Source organism: Trichosurus vulpecula, chromosome 3 (assembly GCF_011100635.1).
Source record: "Trichosurus vulpecula isolate mTriVul1 chromosome 3, mTriVul1.pri, whole genome shotgun sequence".
Taxonomy (NCBI): Eukaryota; Metazoa; Chordata; class Mammalia; order Diprotodontia; family Phalangeridae; genus Trichosurus; species Trichosurus vulpecula.
In genome coordinates, this window is record NC_050575.1 from 354,749,327 (window position 1) to 354,774,021 (window position 24,695).

The 24,695-nt window shown below is 39.0% G+C and overlaps 1 protein-coding gene across 4 annotated transcripts in view; it reads left to right on the plus strand.

Moving 5' to 3' along the window:
• SLC8A1 (solute carrier family 8 member A1) overlaps nucleotides 1-24,695 on the plus strand; it is a 490,734-nt gene that overhangs the window by 461,500 nt on the left and 4,539 nt on the right. For all 4 annotated transcript variants that reach the window (XM_036752241.1, XM_036752244.1, XM_036752242.1 and 1 more), the window contains exon 10: nucleotides 3,908-4,183. In XM_036752241.1, the coding sequence (XP_036608136.1) occupies nucleotides 3,908-4,183 (276 nt within the window). The remainder of the gene's footprint in view (nucleotides 1-3,907; nucleotides 4,184-24,695) is intronic.

Sequence of the window (24,695 nt, forward strand, 5' to 3'; positions counted from 1 at the left end):
GTGGAGGTGGTATAACATCCATTCAAGAACCTCCTGAAATACTGGAAGCCCAATAAAAGAACCCCACCACCACCACCCTGGCTGGAGACTTTCTTGAAGTTACATGCAAGGATTTTTGCAAAGGGAAGGGTGAAATTTTGGTTCAGAGATGTGAGATTTAACCTTAAACCTCACATGTCTGCAAAACAATGAAATAATAATGAAGATGAAAACATAATAATATATCAAGAAAGCTTAAAATGATAAAAGCAGTAACCAAAATAGTAATCATTACCTCTATAATTTATCACTTTGCAGAAATTACCTAATTATACCCCAGCACATTTCTCATGGAAAGATATTATTTAGAACTTTTTCATAAATACAGTGCCTACTATGAGGTAATAAAATACCATATTCTCTGATTTCTTCCTGTTATTGTTTTTATAATATATGGTCTTGTTCATCCTCAAAATGCAAAATTCAGGTACAAGAAAAAGATTTCTCTTAGAATACGTGTGACCTCTAGTGCTTTGAGGCTGGAGGGAGGGATATAAAAGAGAGAGGCAAACAGAATTTAAATTTATTTAAATCTAATATTTATTACTATCAAAGACCATGCTGCTCCTAGGGACATAAGATGAAAAATAGCCTAATGCCTGCTCCTAAGTATCTTACAGTTTTAAATGGGAGGATAAGACATAGAGAAATCAACATGATGCCCAGCAGAATGGTTACATGGATGTGGGAGATCCCATGAGAAATTTGAGGAGGGGAAGATCATTTTTTGGGAGGGTTGTGGGGTGATCCAGAGAGGTGATATCTGAGTTGGCCCTTAAAGAAGAGGCTTCAATAGGCGATGATGAGATGAGGCCTGTGAGATAGCAAAGCATGGCAATGGGAGAATATTGTCTCTGAAACGGGATAAGCAGCAATCCGGTTTGTCTGGAATGCGTAATGCAAGGAGAGATGAAATTGAGATGAGGCTGGCCGGGTGGACTGGTGACACATTCTGAAGGACCAAAATAGCAGGGTTCAAAGTTTAAACTTGGTTCAGTAGGCAGTAAGGAAGTGGTAAGGTGCTAGTATCATCCTCTATTGTACGGAGGAGGAAATTGAAGCACAGAAGTTTAAGAGACTTGCCCAGGCTCACACAGCTGGTAAGTAACTAAGTTTGAACACAGGCCTTCTTGACTCCAAGTTTCCCAATCTGTTCCCTGTACCCCCTGGCTGCCTCCCTACTGCCACTCGAGTGAAGCGCATGTGATTCTTCAAAGACATTGTGACGTTCCAGGACTTGTAACTCTGTGGCATCATAGGGGAAATTTCCTGCTAAAATGATGAATGTGCCGGGGAGCAGCCTTGAGATCACTAAAAATACTAAATAATATCCCAAATATAACCCCTCCTACTCTCTTCCTCCCATTCAGTTCTGGGCTGAAGTCATCGCCATCTCATCTTAATTTCTTTTTTAAAAAAATAGTATTCTATTTTAAGTTGAAGCACAGGACTTTTTTTTTCTCTCCAGAGATTGATGCACTATTTAATCAGCCAAAATTGTATTGCATAATGTAACAAGAACGGGAATTGGTCTTTGAATCAAAAGACTTGGGTTCAAATATGACTGCTGGGCAGCTAGGTGGCACAGTGAGTAGAGCACTGGCCCTGGAGTCAGGAGGACCTGAGTTCAAATTTGGTCTCAGACACTTGACAGTTGTACTAGCTGTGTGACCTTGGGCAAGTCACTTAACCCCAATTGCCCTGCCAAAAAGCAAAAAAAAAAAAACAAATATGACTCTGCCACTTAATAATTGAGTGACCATATCAAGTTATTTCGCCTCTGGGAACCTCAGTTTTCTCAGCTGTGAAATGGAAATAATACTTGCATGATTTTCACAAAGTACTTGTAACCCCTAAAGCCTCTTAAGCATAAGCTATTTCATCAAAAAAATTACTGCATCAAGTTCTCTGCATTATTGATTAATTAAAAGAAATAAGGAGCTGATTCTAGTTTCCTCTCTACTCCCTGGCAAATGCAGCTAACATCATCTGCTTGGCTAACCCACACACATGGAGAGCATTCGTATTTTCCTATAAAAAAGTCACGAATTGTCAGAAGCAGTTCTGATTTTAAAGGTTTTACTCCATAATGTGATCAGCCTCCAAAGGATCCACAGCAGGATTTTCTTTACAAAGCAGGTTAATTTGCTCCTTGCTGAGAATCCCAGGTAAGAGCAGCTAGAACATGTAGTAACAAGGGACTGACAGCCCTGTTTTCCAAACTGCAGCAGATGGCTAGAGGTGAATGGCCATTCCTGACTTCCTGGGGTGCCTGGTGACAGTGTTAGGAAAGGACTGGGTGTTGTCAGAAGAAAACAAGGACTTCATTGAGCAATTCCCCTCTGGAACTCACATGCAAAAAAAAAAACCAACATTCAGATGTGGCCTGCTAGCAGAAAATCCAAATTTGAAATTAGCCCAATTAGGGGATGGCTATTCATATAATGAACAGCAAGGTGGCACAGTGGAGAGAGCACCAGGCTGGAAGTCAGGAAGACTCATTTTCCTGAGTTCAAATCTAGGCTCAGACACTTATTAGCTGTGTGATCCTGGACAAGTCACTTAACCCATAGCCCTATTTACCTCAGTTACCTAATCTGTAAAATGAGCTGGAGAAGGAAACGGCAAATCCAGTGGTGTCATGAAGAGCCAAACATGACAAATGACTGAAGAACAACATTCACATTATAAAGCATTCTTTGCTTTACAAAAGGAAAACCTCTATAGAAAGTTGTCTAGTGGAGGGCTCCTTAAACTTTTTCCTCTCACAACCCTCTCAGTGCTTCTTAAACTGTGGGCTTCAACTCCATTTGGGCTTGCAACCCATCAGCTTATTCAACTCCACTGATGAAATAGGATTCAGTTTATAAGCATTTGATTTGCATGGTTTTATGGGACATACCCACTTCTTAAAATGATTGTTTTCTAGGCCTTCAATGGACTCCCTGTTGTCATCTGCCTCGTAGAATCCACTTTCTCTTTCAAGATTCTACACAAGCACCACATTCTACATCAAGCCCTTCCTGATCTTCCCAGCTCCCAGTGCTCTTTGCTCCCCAAATTACTTTGCTTATTTTTTCATATTCTGTATATACCATTTATGTACATTTTATCACCATGTCAATGAATGAAAGGTGCTTTTGTCTTTTATCTTTGTGCGGTTGGCACTTAATACAATTCCTGGTACATAATAGGTGTTTAATAGAAGCTTATTGTTTGATTAATTAATAATAATAATCACTAATATTTAAATAATGCTATAAGGTCTGTGAAGCACTTTGTATATGTTATCTCATTTGGTGCCACAACAACCCTGTGAGTTGGGGTTTTTACAAAGCAGTAATTGTAAATTATAATTTACAGATGAGGAAATTGATTAATGAAAGATGGAGGGGAAAAGCTCAAGTGAAAGAAATAGTATCGCACATATCTTTCTTCAGAAACTCTCAGGAGCCTGCAGCAAGGGTTCACTAGGCAATTGCCCTCTTTCTAGACCTAATCCAGGAGTCCTGAAACTTTTTCAGAAGATCAATGTTTCAGTGTCCGAAATTGAAACTCAGTTAATGAGAATATGAAGGGAATTGTTCACAATGCCCGCTGCGGGTTAAGGATGGACATGGTGCAGACCCAACACAGCCTTGATACAACAGTCTTCCCATGGAAAATGTTTCTGAGAAATGGAAAAGGGTCATGTCTGTATCTGTCTGCCTGTAATGGACCAGGTCAACCTTAAAGAGGAGCTGAGTTTACTTCAGTCAATCTCAATCAATTTGAGGAGCCTGGACATAATTTGTAAAAGTACAATGGGAAAAGGGCATGCCATGTGCAGTTTCAAGTGTTGTGATAAACTGTATTTTTTTTCCCTCAGGGGAAGATGATGACGATGATGAATGCGGAGAAGAGAAGCTGCCCTCTTGCTTTGATTACGTGATGCACTTCCTCACTGTGTTCTGGAAGGTTCTCTTTGCCTTTGTCCCACCCACAGAATACTGGAATGGCTGGGCATGCTTCATCGTGTCCATCCTCATGATCGGCCTCCTGACAGCTTTCATCGGAGACCTGGCATCTCACTTTGGCTGCACCATTGGCCTGAAGGATTCGGTGACAGCGGTGGTATTTGTTGCCCTAGGGACTTCGGTGCCAGGTAAGGAATAAGTTTGGGACCAATTCCTACAGTTCCCTTTCTTTGTTTTCAATAGTAATAATGATGACTAACATTTATAACTGCTACTTACTATGTGTGCTATGCTAAATGCTTTACAATTATTAGCCCACATATCCCCAAGGAATGGGATATAAAGTCAGACCTATCATTTTGGAGGCCCAGAGATGGGCATTACTTCCTTTACTTTACCGAAGCTATAAAATCAGAAACCCTGATTATTCTGACCAGAAAAGGTGTTTGAGTATCATTTAACCAAGGATTCCTGTCAGATTGAACCTAGGTGGATGTGGCCAACCTTAAATCAGAGGAAAATAAATTTAGATAGGTAAGTAGATTGACTAGCCTGCCATGAAAATAGTCATTTGTCTAAAACAATTAAATTAACAAAACACTTATTAAGCATCCTCTACATGAAAGGGACTATATGAAGAAAATAGATAGTGTATAAATGCTGCTGTTAGGGAGCTTACAATGTAATCAGGGTGTAGAGACATGCAGGAATAACTATGATTTGAGGAACATTGAGATAAAGCAAAGGAACAGTCTGGGCACAAAACTATGAGAAATTTGAGGGACAGGCCATTTTCACCTGAGTTGAGAGGGATTGAGGTTAGGGTAGGAAATTAAACAAAAAGGCTTCATAGAGAAGGTAACACTTGAGTGAATGTTTCTAGAGAGGGAGGGACTTCAACAGAGTAGGGGCAGGAAATGTCATTCCAGACACAAATCATAGTGAGTGCAAAGCACCAGACAAGATGCAAAAAGGGGAACAGGGAAAAGTGTATTTTGGCTTTAATGGAGATGTGTAAGTCACCAAGTGAATTAGGTAACTCTGGTTAGTGTGTTGGTTGCAGGTTGTTAAAGGTCTTGAATGTCAGGTTTAAGATTGCAGACATTTTTGGAGTAATGGTGATCCCTTCATGTCAAGGAAGGACTAAAAACAAGAAGAATTTAAAGAATCTATTCAAAATTTCTGCCTCTTCTTTTATATTCTTTTAGTTGATTTTCATAGAAACTGGGTCAGTGGGAGGGGAACTCTGACCTGATTGCTTCTTGGTACATACTATACTGTTTTTTTGGGGGGGGGTGGGGGGAAGGAGGGCAATTGGGGTTAAGTGACTTGCCCAAGGTCACACAGCTAATAAGTGTGCCAAGTGTCTGAAGCTGGATATGAATTCAGGTCCTCCTGATTCCAGGGCCAGTACTCTATTAACTGCATCATCTAGCCACCCCTATACTGTTTTCTTAATCTAATAATGTACAGAGTGAGTGAGAAGAAGTGGAAGCTGTCTAACCAGAGAAGAGAGGGTAGGAGAGGAGCATTGATGTTGATGAGTAGGACCAGGGTGTGTTTCATAATTATAGAATCAGGAAATCACAGAGCCTCGGAATGAAAAGGGACCTCCATGACCCTCACATTCAATTCATACCTAAGCTAGCACTGTCTCTAACACAATGCCCAACAAGTAGTCATCCAGACTTTGTTTGAAGACCTCCAATGAAGGGTAACCCACCACCTATCCAGACAGGCCATTCCACTTTGGGAAAAGTATTAATTGTTGGGCAGTTTGTTTTTGTTTTGTCCCCTAACATTGGGCTTAATTTATTCTCTGCACCTTCCACTAATTACTGCTAATCCTTTCCCCTAGGGCCATTTAGTCAGTCAATAAAGATTTATAAAGCATCTATTTCATGTAAGGTACTATGCCAAGCACTGGAAATACAAATACATAAAAGGAAAAAAGACAGTCCCTGGCTTCAAGGAGCTTTCAATCTAATAGGGCCAGCCTGAACAACACAAGTCTCTCTTCTTCATAACATCCCTTCGGATACTTGAAGATAACTATTATGTGCCCCCCTTAATCTTTCTTTTCTCCAAGATAAACACTCCCAGTTCTTTCAACCAATCCTCATATGTTATGCAACTGAAACCCTACACATTTCTGTGTGCCCTCCTCTAAATATTTCCAACTTATCTATGAATTGAAATCACTCAGGCTATGGTTTTTTAAACCACATCAGGCCCCCCCATAATGTTGTAGCTCATTACTTATTCATAGATTTGATTTGATAGCATTATGGGTAAAATCTCTCTTTGGAATATACTAGCTAATGATAGGTAATAGCTTGATAACAACAAAGCAATGGATTTTAAGCCCATCTCCAGCACTAGATTGATATAATTATTGCAATGATAGGTCTATAACCTGGTTTTTAACCAATGACTTGCACTTTCATAAGAATAACTAATCTTTTGGGTCCAGGCCCATAATTTCATTGGTATAGAGAACTCCTGAGGAGGAGGCTCCTTTTGTCAATGTATCTGCAAATTACAGCCGCACAGAATTGTCTGTGAGGTCAATGGACTTGCCCAAGGTCACATTTAAACTCTGCTCTTGAATGTGAGACTGGCTATCTACTACCATCCACTGCCTCTCATACCTCTTATCAATTATAAAATAAATGTTTAATGTTACAAAATGTTTTTCCTCACCGCAACTCTGTGAGGTAGAAAGTTTTCGATGAGTAAAATGAGACTCGAGAGTTTAAGTGATGTTCCCATAGTCACACTGCTAGTAAGTGTTCAAGCAAGGACCTGAGTCTAGGTCTTTTGGCTCCAGGGCCAGGGCTCTTCCCATCACCTCATCCTTCCTCATAGCAATGAGTACTCCCAGAAGAGGAAATATTTGGGGACTACAATGCAACTTCTCATAAGGTGAAGGTAGAGAAAACCGCAGGTAACTATAGCCCTGTGAATTTGAAAGTGACACCATTGATGGTATCATTTATTGCCTATATCTATAGGATGGGAGGGGAGGGGAAGAGAGAGACAGAGATACAGAGAGAGAGAGAGAGAGAGAGAGAGAGAGAAAGAGGGAGAAAGGGAGACAGAGAGAGACACAGACACAGAGAGGCAGAGACAGAGACAGAGGGACAGAAAGAGAGAGACAGAGAGACAGAGACAGAAAGAGACACATATAGACAAAGACAGAAAGACAGAGAGACAGAGACAGAGATACAGAAGTGACAGAGACAGAGAGAAATAAGCAGAAAGAAGGGGGGTGAGAGAGACAGACAGACAGAGACAGAGAGAATGTGTGACATGTGTAGCAGTACCTGTAACAGGAGAAACATAAACCAAGGGACATTGATTTTGCTATGGTTTTCAGGGCATGCTTGCCTTCTCTGCTTTCCAGCCTTCAGTTCAAAAAAGAGCACAGATTAAGCCATCCCACATCACAGGAGTCCAGGAGCTGATCCTGTTGTTTCTGTAGTCATCTCGGGGGTGGCATCTATTGAACAGCTTGGGTTACCACCAAGTGCCCATTTAGCATGTGGCGTCTGCTGAGATGGCAGGAAAGCTGAAGCATTTTGGAAGGGAAGCAAAAACAGAGCAGGTCAGCAGGTCTCCTCAAAGCCATCTGAGTGACTCTCGGTGCTCTGAGTGGCTCAAGACAGCAGGCACTGCATGTGTATTTCGAAATGGATGCTCTAGCTGTACTATGCACTTTCTGTCTTGGATTTTTTCCAGGGTTAGCAGAAAGAAGCCTTTGAGTTGTAGGGCAGACATGAACAATACTCAGTCTGAGCTTCTTTTACCTCCTGATTTTGTATCCCATCACACAACTTAACCAGTGTGATTCCATATCACTCCTCTCAGAGTTTGGCAAAGGAAAAAATGGTTTTGGAGTCTCCTCTCCGTCGGCTCTAAAGCATGGCACTGAATGGTACTAAGCTGGTACATCCTGATTGAGAGAGATTTATATAATTAAGACTGACTAGCTATCCCATTGTAGCTCCTCTCTGGAAGTGAGCAGCTCATCTTTCCAACTCTGTCTCTTACTTCCATTTTTTTTTATGTAACAAATGTTGCTTATGGGCAGGGCATCTTTTTTTTTTTTTAATTTGGTGCTTTCTGGAGAGGAGAGGGTATGGGACCAAGATGGAACTTGTGATTTCATCAATGTAAGGAGTTCCCAGTAATGAACACCTTCTACCCATTTAGATATGCCCCTTCCATGAAACCTCTAGTTTGAGGCAATGAGAAGTAAAGCAACCAGCCCAGAGTCACACAGCCTATGCGAAGCAGAGAAAGGACACGAGTCTTCTTGACTGTCAGTATGGTTCACTATCTTCCTCAACAAACACATTGTTTCTCTAAAATTATTTTTTTTCAATCTATCACTGCTACCAAACTAGCTTGAAAAAATAAACAATGCATCCTTTTTGAAATGGAATTGGAAATTAATTAAATGTTTTGAGTGGTACAACTAAAACAGATCAATTTTAAAATAAAGCAGCTTTCATGCCTGTGATCATTAATTCTTTGCAAAGAAGTTTGAGAAGACAGTTGGATTTCATCAGATTTCATTTTTAGAGGCGTCACTTAATCTACCACTCATGGAAGTCAACAAATACAGAACCAACATTAGCCCTCCTAAAGTTAAACTCAGTAGATCTACCAAAAAGCATGAAATCTCTTTTGGTAGGGGAGAGACTAAACCTGATTGTGAGGACTAGCCTGGGAACCAGCACATAACAATATTGTTTCTATGGGGGAAAGTATTTCAAGTTCTATAAGCAATTGACCTGCAAATGAACATTTATTCCTATTGAATACAATTCACCTTTGAGAGTACTTGAACTCCACCACTTGACTATCAAGGTCCTGATTTGGTGTTCTGGGTATTTTTCATTTTTCTATCTGCACAATTTGGAAGATAAATAGAAGCAACTGTCATCATCATAATCATCTCATACTCATTTTTTTAAAAAAAAATAGATTTCAGAGAGAAACAATCCTATGAAAAGTTGCTACTCTATTATTATATAATCTTTAATATCCTATGGACCATTGAACAAGTAGGTAAACTGACTGTTATGGTTGAATAAATATATCAGGATAGAAGCTCGTTGTCTGTGGGCTCACTGAAAGCATCCTTAAATCAACTCTAGTAGCTGACAGGACAACAGGGCAGATAAAGACATACACAATCCTCTCCCCATGTGATGATGAGTTCCTCTGCTAGGTCTCTATATTTTGAAAGTTTTTCATTCTATGTACCTTGGAGATTGAGTATTTAAGAGACATCTAAGTACTTAATTGTAAATAATGAATTATAAGTACTTGAATAACATTCTCATATTATAACATTATTAATACAGATAAAACAATAGAACATTTTTATTTTATATAATGATAATAGTAATAATAAATATAGATCCCTTTCTTCAAAATGAATATTTTTCTCAATCTGCTTAAAACAAATTTCTATGGAAGACATTAAGCTCAGAAAATACAATGACTTCCTAATAACTCACATTTATATAGTGTTTTGAGGTTTTCAAAGTACTTTAATCATATTAGCCTTAATATCCCTAGTTCACAGATGGGAAAATGAAAGTTTATGGAGGTGAAGTAATTTGCCTATGCTCACAAAGTATCAAAGCTGAGATTTGTACTTGGGTTCCCTGGCTCATCACTTTATCACCCTGCCTCTCATTTTTTAATTTCTTACATTTTCTATGATATGAAAAGCAAAATGAATTTGAGTTAGACTATTAACAATATCATAAAACAGATGAAAGAACCCTTAAAGTTCAGCAGTCTGCCACTCCATTTGCAATGAAAATTTAATACACTGAAAAGTAAATTCAACTATGAATTTGTAATTGTCTAAATAAACCATGCTTGTAAATTTTATACCAAGCCAACAAACAAGCTATTTTGTCAGCAAACAAAATTGTGGAAAATATGTATTTTGTGTTCTTAAAGTAACCATGAATCTTTAGATTAACTAAAGGTGTTAAATAAGACATATTGCATTTATTTCCATTTTCCCAAAGATTCAAAATGTTCATAAACTACGTGTTTTTCCCTCCCAGTTTTGATGTTTTCCATTTTCCAGATATAATATTATTTGGTTTTCACTGAGATTTAGATTTGCCAAAATTTCACTGGAAGAATTTGGTAAGACCTTGTTCTTATCATACCTATATGAAAGGAACCTCATATTTTCCTCCCAGCAACCCTGTGGAGTACATGTTAAAATATTATTTCAATTTCACAGGTGAGGAAATTAAGTCACAGGGGAACAAAGTGACTTGTCCATGGTCAATTATTTAGTGAGCTGAGATTTGACCTGTGATCTCTTAATATCCAGTTGTCTTCCTACTACATCATGCTATTGCACAAAGGAAGGAAAGAAGAAAGGAAGGAAGAAAGGAAGGAAGGAAGGAAGGCAGGCAGGCAGGAAGAAAAGAAGGAAGGAGGGAGGGAAGGAAAGGAGGGAAGGAAGGAGGAAAGGAAGGAGAGAAGGAAGGAAGGAAGGCAGGAAGAAAAGAAGGAAGGAGGGAGGGAAGGAAGGAGAGAAGGAAGGAAGGAGGGAAGGAGGGAAAGAGGGAAGGAAGGAAGGAAGGAAAGAAGGAGGGAGGGAGGGAGGGAAGGAAGGGTGTCAGAGAGCACAAACATTGATTAAACTCCATCAGTCACTGTGCTAAGCACTTTATAAATATTATCTCACTTAATACAACAACCTTGTGAAGTAGGTACAATTATTATCACCAGTTTATAGTTGAGGAAGCAGAGGCAGACAGAGGCTTGCCCAGAGTCACCCAGCTAGAAAGTGTCTGAGGCCAGATTTGAACTGAGGTCTTCCTGATTCTAGGCCCAATGCATCAATTAAACCAGCAGGTATGCTGTGTTTAACTATTTTTTTCTAGTGGTAACTATTTGATTGGGAATGGGGGAAGGAGAAGAAAGGGGAGAGGGAGGGGGAGAGAGTGAGATGGAGGGAGGGGGAGATGGAGGAAGGGGGTAGGGGGAGATGGGGGGTGTTAAGTCTTAAATTCAGATTCATAAGGAGGGGAGAAAGGAAGTTGGATGCAAGGAAAAGAGAAGAGGGTATAGGAGAGGAAAGAGAAGGAAGAAAAGGAAGGAAAGAAGGAAATTCCCTCTTTTGTTAAATACCTGCTATATACTAGACATTGTACTAAATGAAGACATACTAAGAAAGATAAAAGTCTCTAATCTCAAGGAAGTCACAGTCTATTGGGGAAAACAGAATGTAAACAATGATTTGTAAACAAGCTATATACAGCATAAATTGAAATTAAAATGGACATTAGAATTAAAGGGAATCAGAAAAGTTTTCCTATGGAAGGCAGGGTTTTAGCTGCAAATTGAAGAAAACCAGGAAAGGCAAGGCAGGGAGCGGGGCAGATGAGAAGAGACAGGCATTAGGACAGCCAGGGATATTACAGGGAGTCTGGACATGAATACCAAGAAAGCTCATGTTACTGTATCACATAGTATGTGACAAGATGTAAGTTTAAGAACACTAGAAACGTAGGAAAGGAGCTAGGTTATGAAGTGCTTCTAATTAGTGACCTTCTAGTTTATGTAATAGCAAAATCCTCATGAGGGAAGGAGAAATGAAGGAAAGGAGGAAGGGAGGGAAGGAGGAAGGGAATTTGCTTCCTTGAATTAGAATCTCTAGTTTTTGTGATTAGGAGGGATAGCAAGCCCTGGATTGGCTTCAGGAAGATCTAAGTTTAAATCCTACCTCAGGTGTGACCCTGGCTAAGTCATTTTTCCTCTGCTTGCCTCAACAAATGGTCATCAAATTATAGCACTTACCTCTCTGTGCTGTTATAAAGATCAACAAGAAACTTACGTGCAATAGTGTTTTGCAGACTTTAATGTATTGTATAACTGTTAGCTATTAGTATTATTAGCCATGATTACCCATATTTATACATTTTATAGAGTCAGTTGAGGTTCTGATGTTGCATGAATGGCTTTCCTCTTGTAAATGGTTTCCCTTTGAAACACTGGTCTTCTTTCCATCTCTTCTATGTTGTACTTGCTACTCCTTATGGTCCATACATCTGCCAAATCAGATACCAGTTGTTTTTTGGGGGGGGGGTTCCCTACCCCCTTTTCTTTTCTACTTAAAATCTTCTTGATTGAATTTGCAAGATTCCAAGAAAATATATTTTTTTTGGTCTTTGTTTGAGCTCATTCCATCCCTGGCCATGATCTTATCTTTCCCATATTTTAAGCTATGTATCAGAAATCCAAATCTTGATATCCTTCACAATCAGCCTCCCAAATCTGCTTTTCTTTCCTGAAGCCTCTAACTTCAATTGGCAGCAGTGATGACAATACCACCTGTGTCCCTTGGGTATTTGATTTCTTGCCTAGGACATCATATTCCCTAGCAGAGTTTTCTCGGTTCTTTCTGGTGGCATCATTTGCCCCCAAATGAATCCCCTGTCATAAGCAATGATTATCAGGTTTAAAAAGTCCCAGGAAGCTCTTGATCATATTCCAGATAGATGCCCTGAGAAGACAGCAGATGCTTCTATTGATTGGTAGTTGAATAACCCCAAACTCTTCTTTTAATCTGGAAGATTAGCTAATTATACAGTATATAGATCTACTTACTTTTGAAACTGGTCTGGGTCATGTGAAACTGACCAATAATGTAAATCGTGGCCCTTCCTTCACCAAGCCTTATATAATGTTCATCCTGGCGATGTTTATGTCCCCAGGTGAACTGAAAAGGGATTTGTCCCTGCCCTCCAAGGTACCTAGCTCCACCGGTGTATTTAGGCCTTTGAACAGTGGCATTCCCAAGGCTGCCAACTACATCCATGTTCAAGAGAATGTAACCTAGGAGCAGCTAGGTAGCACAGTAGCTAGACCACTAACCCTGGAGTCAGAAGGACCTGAGTTCAAAATTGACCTCAGACACTTAACATTTACTAGCTATGTGACCCCGAGCAAGTCACTTAACCCCATTGCCTCACAGAATAAAAAATGAAAAAAAAGAATATGTCCTAGCTATTCCATCTCCTGAGGGCTCATGAATATTTAACTAGGGAATTCACATTTCATGGAAGCTTAAAGAAAAATGGAAATGTATTTTATGGTGAGCCAAGAATTCTCCAGTGGCCAGTATGTTCTCCCATAAGATTCACAGAGGGGCTAGGGCTAGTTTTGTTTGTTTGTTTGTTTGTAACTCCAAGGCAAGCAACCAGCATTCTCTAGCACCAGAAAAGGCCAATCCCCCAATTGTGTTCATGTGTTCAATGAACATTGAGCATACAAGAACACCGTGTTCATTTCTTCTCTTCTGGAGCTGGAACTGCTGGAAACATGTCATCATATGTGACACCAGGTCAATGAGAAGGGTCCATCATAGTAAAAATCTGCTGTGTGAGCTGGACTGGCAAGCCCCAGTCAAAGAGCTTTTCCATAGAACTTTGCCAGATTCCAGACCACCTCCCTAAGAAAGAAAAGAGGGAGTCATTAGAAATGAGGGAAGATTTCAAAAGCAGGACTATGTAAAGGAAAGAATGAGACAAAGAAAGCAACACTAGACACAGAATTTCACAAAGGCTTTTATCTCTCTTTCTCTCTCTTTAAATGCCATAAAAGCTCTCTTTCTCGTTCTCCTCTTCGACTGAAAAATACTCAAGAATTTACTGTGTGCATCTAGCCCATTTAAGATGAGCATGCCTGAAGCATTTTCAGGTGGTTTATTGAAATCAAATTTAAAACTTCTTTCTGCTGTTGTTTCTTTCACATTAAAGGGAATTTACTTTCCAAATGCCTAATTTTTTTTGTTTGAAAATCTTGTAACTCTTAGGTTCTTTTTCAAAAGTGCTTGGTCAGACTCTGCTTGGATTACTCCAATGAGAAAGTACTCGCCACCTCTTGAGGCAATCCAACCTGAATTCAAATCCAGCCTCAGACACTTATTAGCTGTGTGACCCTAGGCAAGTCACTTAACCCTGTTTGCCTCAGTTTTCTCTTCTGTAAAATGAGCTGGATAAGGAAAGAGTAAATCACTCTAGGATCTCTGCCAAGAAAACCACAAATGGGGCCACAAAGAGTTAGATATTACTGAAACAACTCAAGAACAAAATTATTAGGTGTGGTTTTTTTCCTAACATAAAGCCTAAATTTGCTTCTTTGCAACTTCCTCACATTTTTTTTCCTGTTTTCACTCCCTAGGGCCAAATAGAATATAGGTAGAGCATCAACTAGGTGGCCCAGTGGATCAAAGGTTGAAGGCAAGAATGCCAGGGTTCCAATCTTGCCTCAGATGCATACATTTGGGTGACCCTGGGCAAGTTACTTAATCTCTCCTGATCTCAGTTTCCTTATCTGTAAAATGAGCAGGTTAGACTGGCTTATAAAGTCACTTGCAGCTATAAATCTATGGTCTTCTAAGACTGACTTCTCTTCCACACAATCATCTTTTTAAGTACTTGAATTAATCAATAAGCATTTATTAAGTACCTGCTAGGTCCCTGGCACTGTTCTGGGTGCTGAGGATATGAAGACAAAAATGCAAAAGCCCCTGATCATATCTCCTGAGCCTACAAGGCCACTTCCTATCCTAGCTTTGCTCCTCTGGATGCTCTCTAGCTCATCACCATCCTTCTCAAACTGTGGCTGTGAGACTTGAATCCAATGTGGGTGCAGCCTACGCAGGGCAGAGGATGCCTCCTTACACCTGGAAGCTATGTGTTCCTTGATGGAGCCCAAAATCTTCTTAAGAACATTACTCTTGACCAGAAAATCAAGAACCTACTTGTCTGGGGCCCATGATTTTTTTTTAATTTGGGTAACTGTATTTCAGTATGATTGGTTTCCTTAGCAATCCTCTATATTTTATTTTATGTATTTAAAATTGTGATTCTGAGGAGTCCATGGGCTTCACCAGATTGACAAAGGGGTCCGTGAGACATAAAAGATTAAGAATTCCTGATCACCTGACTTTCTAACAGAGCAGGATGGAGGTTAACATAACCAATGGTAGAGTTATTTAGAAGTTATAAACAATTAAGTCCGTTGTGCTGTACTATCTGAGGGATTAAAAGTACTGGGTGTACCCAAGCAAAGACTTTTTTGCAAAGGCATCACATATAGCTAGTTCATCCTCTGTGTGTGTGCGTGTGTGTGTGTGTATGTGTGTTTGTGTGTGTGTGTAATTTCTGTACCAGCAAATACTGCTCATCTAATTGTTACATTGGAAAAGATCTGAAAAGATAATTCACACTAAGATGTGACGGACTAATAAAGACTTAAGACTTATTACCTCACCCTTCCCATAGATATTGCCTCTTGCCCAGGGGAAATGCCTTAATCGAAAGGAATTTGTATTTTTGTAGTTAGTTAATACAACATGCTTGTAAAGGGGATATTAGGGGAGAGTGGGTACCTCTAGATGCCCTTGAAACCCTACCAGCAGAAAAGCCAGGGGAATTAGTATCTCTACTTCCTGCCCCAGAAATTGAGCCTAGAATACTCAGTGACATGGGTTACATACAAAGTGAGCTACGGGACTCAACCGAGATCATTCTTGGAAAGTAGAGTGAGATTATGGCTAACACGACAATCGTTACCCATGTCTCTGGAAGCATTCATGGGAACACACCATCCTTCCTGCATCATCTCCTCTCAGAAAGCAGAGTCACTGCATTATGACCAACTCTTGTGCTGAGAAAAGTCAATTAGAATAGTCCCCCAGTTAAGGAAGCTATAGCTCAGCTTTTAGAAAGTTCAGGCCATCCTTCTTATACACACGGCAGCGAAATTACAAACTGCACAATGGGTGAAAAATGACACTGTTTTTCTTAGCTACAGGAAAGTTTTCCATTTTTAGTTGGGCCTCGGCTGATTATTCAGTAGACGGCAATGCATTTTCTTAGTAACTTAGAGCTAAACCATATTTTCTGGTCTTTGCATTACAAATTGCACATCCTTGCGAGAGCCAAAATACAAATAATAAATGACTCAAGGATTATATGCTCTTCTAAGACTATATCTTTAGGGCAAGAATGTTATTAACAAACTTGGATAAACTATTTGCCTGGCCAAGATGAATCTGCCAAGCTATTTCATCAGCTGAGTTAAATAAAATATAATGTAGATATAAAAGTATAAGTCATCATAATGAAACTATCATCATCTGTCATTGATTTTTGTGTTTTGCTTATATAGTCATCACATGAGATTTCATTCCTCAAAGGAAATGGTTGAGAAATATATATATATATATATATATATATATATATATATATATATATATATACATGCACACATATTGTGTGTGTGTGTGTATGTATCCATATTTTCTCTGAGGAGCTAACCCTGTGCCAAATGGTGAAGTAGAAGTGGAGGAAATAGCACTTCAATGCCCTGTATACCCTTTTAGTGCCCTCATACACCATGATATCTATAATATTTACCATCTCTGGACTAGCACACCCTACTGTTCCCAAGTTTCCCAGGGCTTTTTAAAAAATTATTATTACCCATGATCTGCTTTTCTTACATCTACCTATTTGAAACATAGCTATGTTGCATCTCATCCAAGAACAGAGTATCAAACCCACAAACCCAAAATAATACCTCTGGTAAACTAAGTCAGAGTGGGCCTTTCATGATCCCATGATTTTTCCCCCTTCCCCCCAGCCCAGAGATCTCATGTGCCTCTCTAGAGACAATGCCCCTGCTTTTCCTTAACCGAAAAGGGTAATGCTAGCAATGGGAGTTTCAGATCAGGTAGGAGAAGGTTCCAAACCTAGGTTGGTAGAAAATTTATTTGGATAAATAATTCTACTTTGCTGAGCCCTTCAAACTACAGTGACTAATATTGTCTAAATGTTAAGCCAGACTAGGCCTTTCTTCCTTTGTAACTCACTTTGGATTAAAAACAAAAACAAAATTAAAAATGAGATAATATTTGTAAAGTGCTTAGCACAGTGCCTGGCACACAGTAAGTACTTAATAAATGTCTGTTCCTTTCTCTTCATTGGTCTAAGTTTCCTCTTGTGTCAAATGAGCAGATTCTACTAGATACTCTCCAAAGTTCTTTCTGCCTTTGAGACTGCACATACATGATCCTATATGACCCTGTGCTTTGACCCTCTCCCATTGGAGAGCTGGCTCTATAATGGGTATTTTGCAAAACTTTCCCTTTGAATTTTAACAGGCTTCTTATTTCTCTGAGCATAAATACTTCAGGAAAACAGATAAGATCAAGGCCGAGAATATATTTAGTATGTCCAGCTGAAATGACTAAGCAATACCTGATTATAAAGATGATGCATTTTTGACATCAATGTCCTGTGACTAACAATGTATCATATAAGGTGGAGTGTGGACTTGAGTTTAAATGACAGAAGGCAAAGTGAAAGGAAGCAGTGAGGTATCACAGAGGATGGAGGACTGGCCGAAGAGTCAGGAAGAAATCAGTTCAAATCCAGCTTGAGATACTTCACTGAATGACCTGTGGCAAGTCGTTTAACCTCTGTCTGCCTCAGTTTACTCATCTGTAAAATTTAGATGATAATAGCAGCTATCTCCCATGGTTGTTGTGAGGATCAAATGACATATTTGCAAAGTGCTTTGCAAACATCAAAGAGCTATATGAATGCTAGCTATCACTGTTATTACCAAGCCCTGTGATAAGCTCAGGATACTTTGAGGCTATAACTGAGGATTTCCATTTCCTTTATTTGTTCTTCAATTTGTGTTATACTTATTTTCTACAAAATATTGACACCAGCAACAATAAAAATAACTGACCATTTTGCTAGCTTTTTAAGGTTTTCCAAATGCTTTGCATATATCCTTCACAGTCACCTCTAGCAGCATATTACTCATATTGCTGTAGGACTTTACAGTTTAAAAATGTTTTCATCACAACAACCCTCTGAATTGGATAATGTAGATATTATTAACCCATTTTACAGATGAGGAAACAGAGACTTAGACAGTTTGAAGGACTTACGTTATAAGTGGCTTATAAGTGATAAAAAGTGGGAAGTTGTATTCAAATACAAGGCTTCTGATTCTTGAGTCCAAGACTTTTTTTTTGATAAAAAATACGTCCTCACCATTCTCAGAGAGTAATTTGACTTTATTAATTTTTGTTTGAGAAATAAGAAAAAAATCTATGAATCAGTAGGCATTTATTAATTTCCCTACTAGGTGGCACAGTGGATAGAGTATTGGGCCTGGAATCAGGAAGACCTGAGTTCAAATCTAGCCTCAGACACTTACTAGCTATGTGACCCTAGGCAAGTCACTTAACTCTGTCTGCCTCAGTTTCCTAATCTGTAAAATTATCTGGAGAAGGAAATGGCAATGCACTCCAGCATCTTTATCAAGAAAACCCCAAATGAAGTCAAAAAGAATCAGACACAGATGAACAATTTAACAACAACAACAGTGCCTCAAGCACTGTGCCAGGTGGTGAGGATACAAAAACAAAAATGAAAAAACCCTTGCTCTCAAAGAGCTTACCTTTTATCATAAGGGACAATATTCACACATATAAGGGAATACCAAATAAATTCAAAACAAAGACAATAACAAATTTTAAGAAACACCAGCAGCTAGGGTTACCAGGAGAGGCCTTGTGTAGAAAATAACATTTGAACTGAGCTTTGAAAGAAAAAAAAAGTCACTGTCAGCATTATTCTAAGACCAAGATACTGAATCTGTTAAAATTTAGCAGCTGGGTCTTTCATTTGTAGTGAAAAATCAAAAAATTACAAATACAATCAATTAACAAGCATTTATTTATCACTTTCTATGTGCCAGACACTGTGCTGAGTGTTGGGGACATTAAAAAAAAAAGCAATAACAATCCCTGCCCACAAGAAACACAAAGAAGTTAAATGATTTGCTCAAAGTATCTAAAGTGAGATTAGAGCCTATGTCTTTCTAACTCCAAGTCTTGTGCCCTATTACCTACCCCAGGGGTGGGGAATCTGCAGCCTCAAGGCCACATGTGGCCTTCTAGGTCCTCAAGTGTGACCTGAGGACATAGAGGGCCACATGTGGCTTTGAGGCCACAGGTTCTCCACCCCTGTACTATCCCATGCTGCCTTTCTTTTGTGACTAGCATACCATTTTGCCACTCTAATGTTCAGAGAGGCTCTGAGAGGAGAGAGACAGGAGACAATTTTTCCAGAAAGAGCACAAGAAAATTCAGGACAGTAAAGGGCCCTAAAGAAGTCCTCAACAAATACTCTTAGGCAAGCTGTAGGGAGTTGGAGAAGCTCCATCATGGATAACTGACTTGGACTCTTTGGAAGTGAAGGCCCTATGTTGATATAAGATACTGTTGTTAGCAAAAAATAGAAATAGGGAGCTAGCACTTAAGCAGTTGGAACTGAATTATCCTGCATTTGGACAAGGAAAGAGAATATTAGAGTGGACCTTGGCATGTCTGATGACCTTGCTAAATCATGACTCCATGCTGGTCATGTTTAGGAGTGGAGTAGATTTGTTCTAATTTCAAAGCAAGCATCCAGTTTCTATTTGGAAAACTGAACTGATATCATCCTTGGCTTGTGCTCATTCTTTTCTTGCCATATATTCCCAGAAGAGTGAACTTTGATAATTTTCTCTTTTGATTTGAAATTATTATTTTTAATGTGAAGGCTGAGTACTGAGTCGCTTTAAAATGTGTGTGTGTGTGTGTGTGTGTGTGTGTGTGCTTTGCATTTGAATTCACAGAGTTCTTCATGTCTGGGTACTACTCAGTCTTTTACGAAAATAAAAATTCTTAAAAAGCTGCTTTTCAGCTGAATCCCCTTTATAGACTTTTCTAGAACCACAGAAATTGGATTCAGTTGCCAAGCGCACATTGTTGATATCATGCACCATGGCATAATAAAAAGAGGGCTAGCTCTGGAGTCTGTCCAATCCCACCTCAGACCTTGGACAAGTTTCCCTGTACCTCAGTTTCCAGAGGGAATTGGATTTGAAGTCCCTTCTATTGTAAATTTAAATTCATGATGCTATGCATTGATGAAGTGAAGACATAACCAGGAAACTTTATGCCTTTGGTCTGTTATCATTTTAAATGTATTCTTCCCCTGGGAGTGATGTACTACAGAATTTACCCCTCAACTGGTGTTTATTTTTTTCTCTTTATTTTTTTTATCTTCCTCTGCTCCAGTATCCTCCACAGAGTGTTCTCATCCAGCCCTCCTTTGATCTCTACGCATCCCTGTCTCCCTGCGTTCAATCTTCCAAAATCATTAATACAATCATCTCCCCTTTTCCCACTCTCTTCAGGGATCAATTTTTATGGTTCAGAATTTGGTCTCAGTTTCCCCTTGATCCCTGATCCATTTCCCACCCCATCCCATATGCCTCTAATTTAATCAGCCCTCTAGCCACAGTAGTTCCCTGGATGTTTTAATTCTGTATCTACTTTGGCTATACACAGTTGTTTGCATGTTGTCTTTCCTATTATACCATGAGATCCTTGGAAGAGGGACTGGTTTTGTTTTGTTTTGCTTTGCTTTTACTTTATTTGTATCTCCAGCAGTTAGAACAGTGCTTGACACATAGTAGGTACTTAATAAACAATTCTTGATGATTACGGTCCACCTTCATTTATGAACCAATGATGTTTGTTAATGAGGGGGTTGGATTCCCATTGGTTCCTTCTAGTTACAAATATCTCTAATTTTGATTCTGTAGGAATAGGAACTGAACCTATGATTCCATTAGTATACAAAATTCCTGAATGAGGAAACTCTTTTTACCAAGATATTGGCATCTCCTCTGTAACTTATATCAAAGTTAACTAGAAGCACAGAGAGGTTAAGTGGATTTCCCAGAGTCATAGAGGCAGGAAAATAGACTCCCAAATACTTCTATCTACAAACAGGTCTGACAAGTCTTTCTTTGAACCTGATGATTCTCATTCCTGGCTATATGCAGCTATATTCGAAGGTGCTATGAAATTCTCAAATTAATATTATCTATTTTTTTTAACTTTCAAAAACTATGTGCCACATAATACTTTTAAGGTTAAAAGGGTCCTAAAATTAAGAGACTCTTCAAAGTATTTCATAATTCCCTCACATTTTAGAATCTCTGAAATATCTACAGCCTTAGATTTCCCTAGCAGATACAGATTCTCATAGAAGCCCTGGGTTTGCTTTCTGTTCTAAAATGGCAGTATCAATTTTTGTGTGTTTGCACTTTCTTCTTAGAGTGCTTTACATGGTTCATTTTTTTTCTCAAAATATTTCTGAACAGGGTATATGGACTATTCTTAGAATCAACAGTGGACCAACCATACCAATAGAGAGAAAGATGAGGAACAACAAACCCAAAAAGCAAGAAATAAAAAAGTTATTTATAAGTGGATTTGCACTGCATCAAATGAGTTTTTATTCATTTCAGTTTTATCTCCCTCAATTATGCTTTACTTAGGCTAGATCTACCCACAATGCTAATCCATGAGCACATACCACCTGACAACTAGCATGAAGAATACTAGGTGTCAGGGAAAGAAAAAAGAAGAAAGAAAGAAGGAAGGAAGGAAGGAAGGAAGGAAAGAAGGAAGAAAGAAAGAAAGAAAGAAAGAAAGAAAGAAAGAAAGAAAGAAGAAAGAAAGAAAGAAGAAAGAAAGAAAGAAAGTAGGTTGAGGAAGGAAAGAAGGAAGGAAGGAAGGAAGGAAGGAAGGAAGGAAGGAAGGAAGGAAAGAAGGAGGGAGGGAGGGAGGAAGGAAGGAAGGACGGAAGGCAGGAACGAAGGCAGGCAGGAAGGAAGGAAGGAAAAGAAAGAAGGAAGGAAAGAAGGAAGAAAGGAAGGAGTGAAATAACCAGCTTGGAGTAAAAACTTAGAAACTTGCTCCAAATAGTCTGTACATTGGATGAGTGACCTATAGTAACTGGGAGCTATCCATTTTATAGATGAGGAAGTTGAGATTAAAGGCTGTTCTATATGTGCTAGGTAAATCAGGTGAAAAGGCTGTCTATACTGACCAAATTCATCAATGTTCCACTTTTTCTTTGACAATGTAGACCTGGTCAAAGAAAAGTGATTTGCTTGAGACTGTATAGTTAGTCTAAAGAAAGGATTGGGACTAGAATGATTCTATTAGGATTCCTGGATTAGCTGCTTTACCTCTGATAACATTGTCTGCCAATCAACACTTTGCAGTATGTAGCAATGAAGGAGAAACAGGATACTGATGTCATTTAAATAATTTCAACTATGTTATAATTCGTCCTAATTCTTGGGAATAATTATGTCATATTGACAACAATCTTTTCTATATTAAACACATTTGGGGAGGAGGGGGGAGTGGGAGAGTGAAGAAAAGAGGGAAAGAGAGGAGGAGAGAGAAAGAGAGAGAAAAAGAGAGAAAGAGATAGGCCAAGGGAGAACAAGAAAAAAAGAGAGAGAAAGAGAAGGCAGGAGAGATGGAGAAAGAGGAGGCAGAGACAGTCTGACAACATAGGCAGAGAGTTGTTCTTGGAATCAGGAACATCTAAGTTCAAGTCTTGCCTGTGACACCTACAACTTCACTGTTTCCTCTCAAATCAAAGCCCTGAGAAAGCCGTCCATTCTACAGTCGTGTATGACCATGGGCATTCCTCTCAACTTTTCAGCACACCCAGACAGCTCCCTAAAACTGTGACTTACAGGCAAGTTGTAGATCTGAATTGAAAAAGGGTTCCCTAAAACATGACATCAGGGCTCTAGACCAAAATATATGTTTTTTATTTAATGGCATTTGAGATAGTAATGATATTCTAAATAGAACTTATCCTTTCCTGAGACCTTGGGAAACAATTATTCTAAGACTTTTTTCTAAGGGAAATATTATGTTTGTTCTTTTTACCTAGTGAAACAATAGACTGCCCTTGTGCTTATTTGTGTAGGATGGGTTCATCCTTTAATGGATTAGTACAGTTGAACATATGGTACATACTCCATTATTCTATGGCCTGAGCTACAAAAGATTGCCTGGAAGTCATTTTCAGCACTCTTGGTGTGCCGCAATTGGAAAAACATTGAAATCTTTGGCAGATTCACTACGTGGATTTGGATTTGCGTGTGTTTCCACTTTTGTAAAGCAGTATTTGAGCTGAAGATTTACAAATTGCCTACCACGCAACTCAGATGAATAACATTTGCCCAGTCCAAATAAACCAAGGATATGCTTCATTCCAATGGGGAAAAGGTGAGATGTAAGTTAGAGGCTGCCAAATGTTGGAGAGTCACAAGGAGGAAAGGGCAAAAAGACCAGCATTCCTTTTAACCTAGAGATATGAATGCCTTGCTCAAACTTACGTTCCCTGAGAATCACTCAGTCTCACTTATGACACCACGAATGGCTTGATTCCAAACAATTCAATGCATGTTCCGTCACATTCAGTGGAAGAGGAAGGAAGGACAGATTAAGGGTGTTTTATAAAATTAAGGGCCCTAGTCTCCAGGGATCCAAAACCTGTTTTCCCTCACCATCAATCCTCCCAAATCCACTGAACCTACTTCTAAGCTATGGAAGTAGAGGTGACTACAGTCCTCTAAGTCTCAACTGACATGACTTGTGTAGTTTTTGCAATTCAATTCAACTACTATTACTACTACTACCATCACCACCACCACTACTACTACTACTACTACTACTAATAATAATAATAATAATAATAATAATAATAATAATAAATAGCTAGTATTTATTTAGAACTTACTATGCACCAGGCTAAGTACTAAGTGCTTTATAAATGCTAACTCATTTGATCTGCACAACACCCCTGAGAGCTTGGTGCTATTATCTATGTAATGGTAGAGGAAACTGAGACAGAGAGAGGTTAAATGTCTTGTCCAACGTCACAGAATTAGTACATGTCTAAAGCTAAATTTGAATTCAAGCTGTGCTGACTTCCAGGCCCAGCATTCTATCCTCTGCACCACCTGTGGGTAGATCACTGTTGTAGACAGGGAAAACATAAACAATCAGATAACATCCTTATGATTGACCAAACTTAACAGCTAATTAGATATGAGAATGAGGGAGCCTGAAGAGTCAAGATTGGCTTCACTTTTGCAAACTTCCGTAACTAGAAAAACTGTGATGCACTCAAAGGAAATAGGTAAGTTTCAAGAAGGATAAATTTGGGGATAGGAGAAAATAATGAATTTTATATTTATATATTAAGTTTGAAATGACTATGGGACATCTAGTTGGAAATGCCCAGTAAGCAATTGGAAGTGCAAGATTGGAGCTAGAGAGAGATTAAGGCTGGACTTATGGATACAGTAATACGTACAAGTATGAAAGTTGAAACAACGGATGTTGATGAATCCATTGAAAGAGAAGGTAGAGAGAGAAAAGGTAGAGGTCAAAACCTTGTAATCACTCATAGTTAAGGGGTGGGCATGAGTGATGATTCCTTGAAATAGAGTGAGAAGAAGAAGTCAGACTGGTAGAAGGAGAATCAGGAGACAACAAAATTAAAAAGTGTGTTCAGCAATGTCAAAGACTTCAGAGAGGCCAAGAAGGGTAAAACCAGAGAAAAGGCCATGAGTTTTAACAAATCTATGTTTATTGGTACTCTTAAAGGTTGGATTTGAGGATGAGGCAGAAAATGGAAGGAAAGAGATTGATACAGGGATGGGGAGCCTTCAGCCTTGAGGCCACAC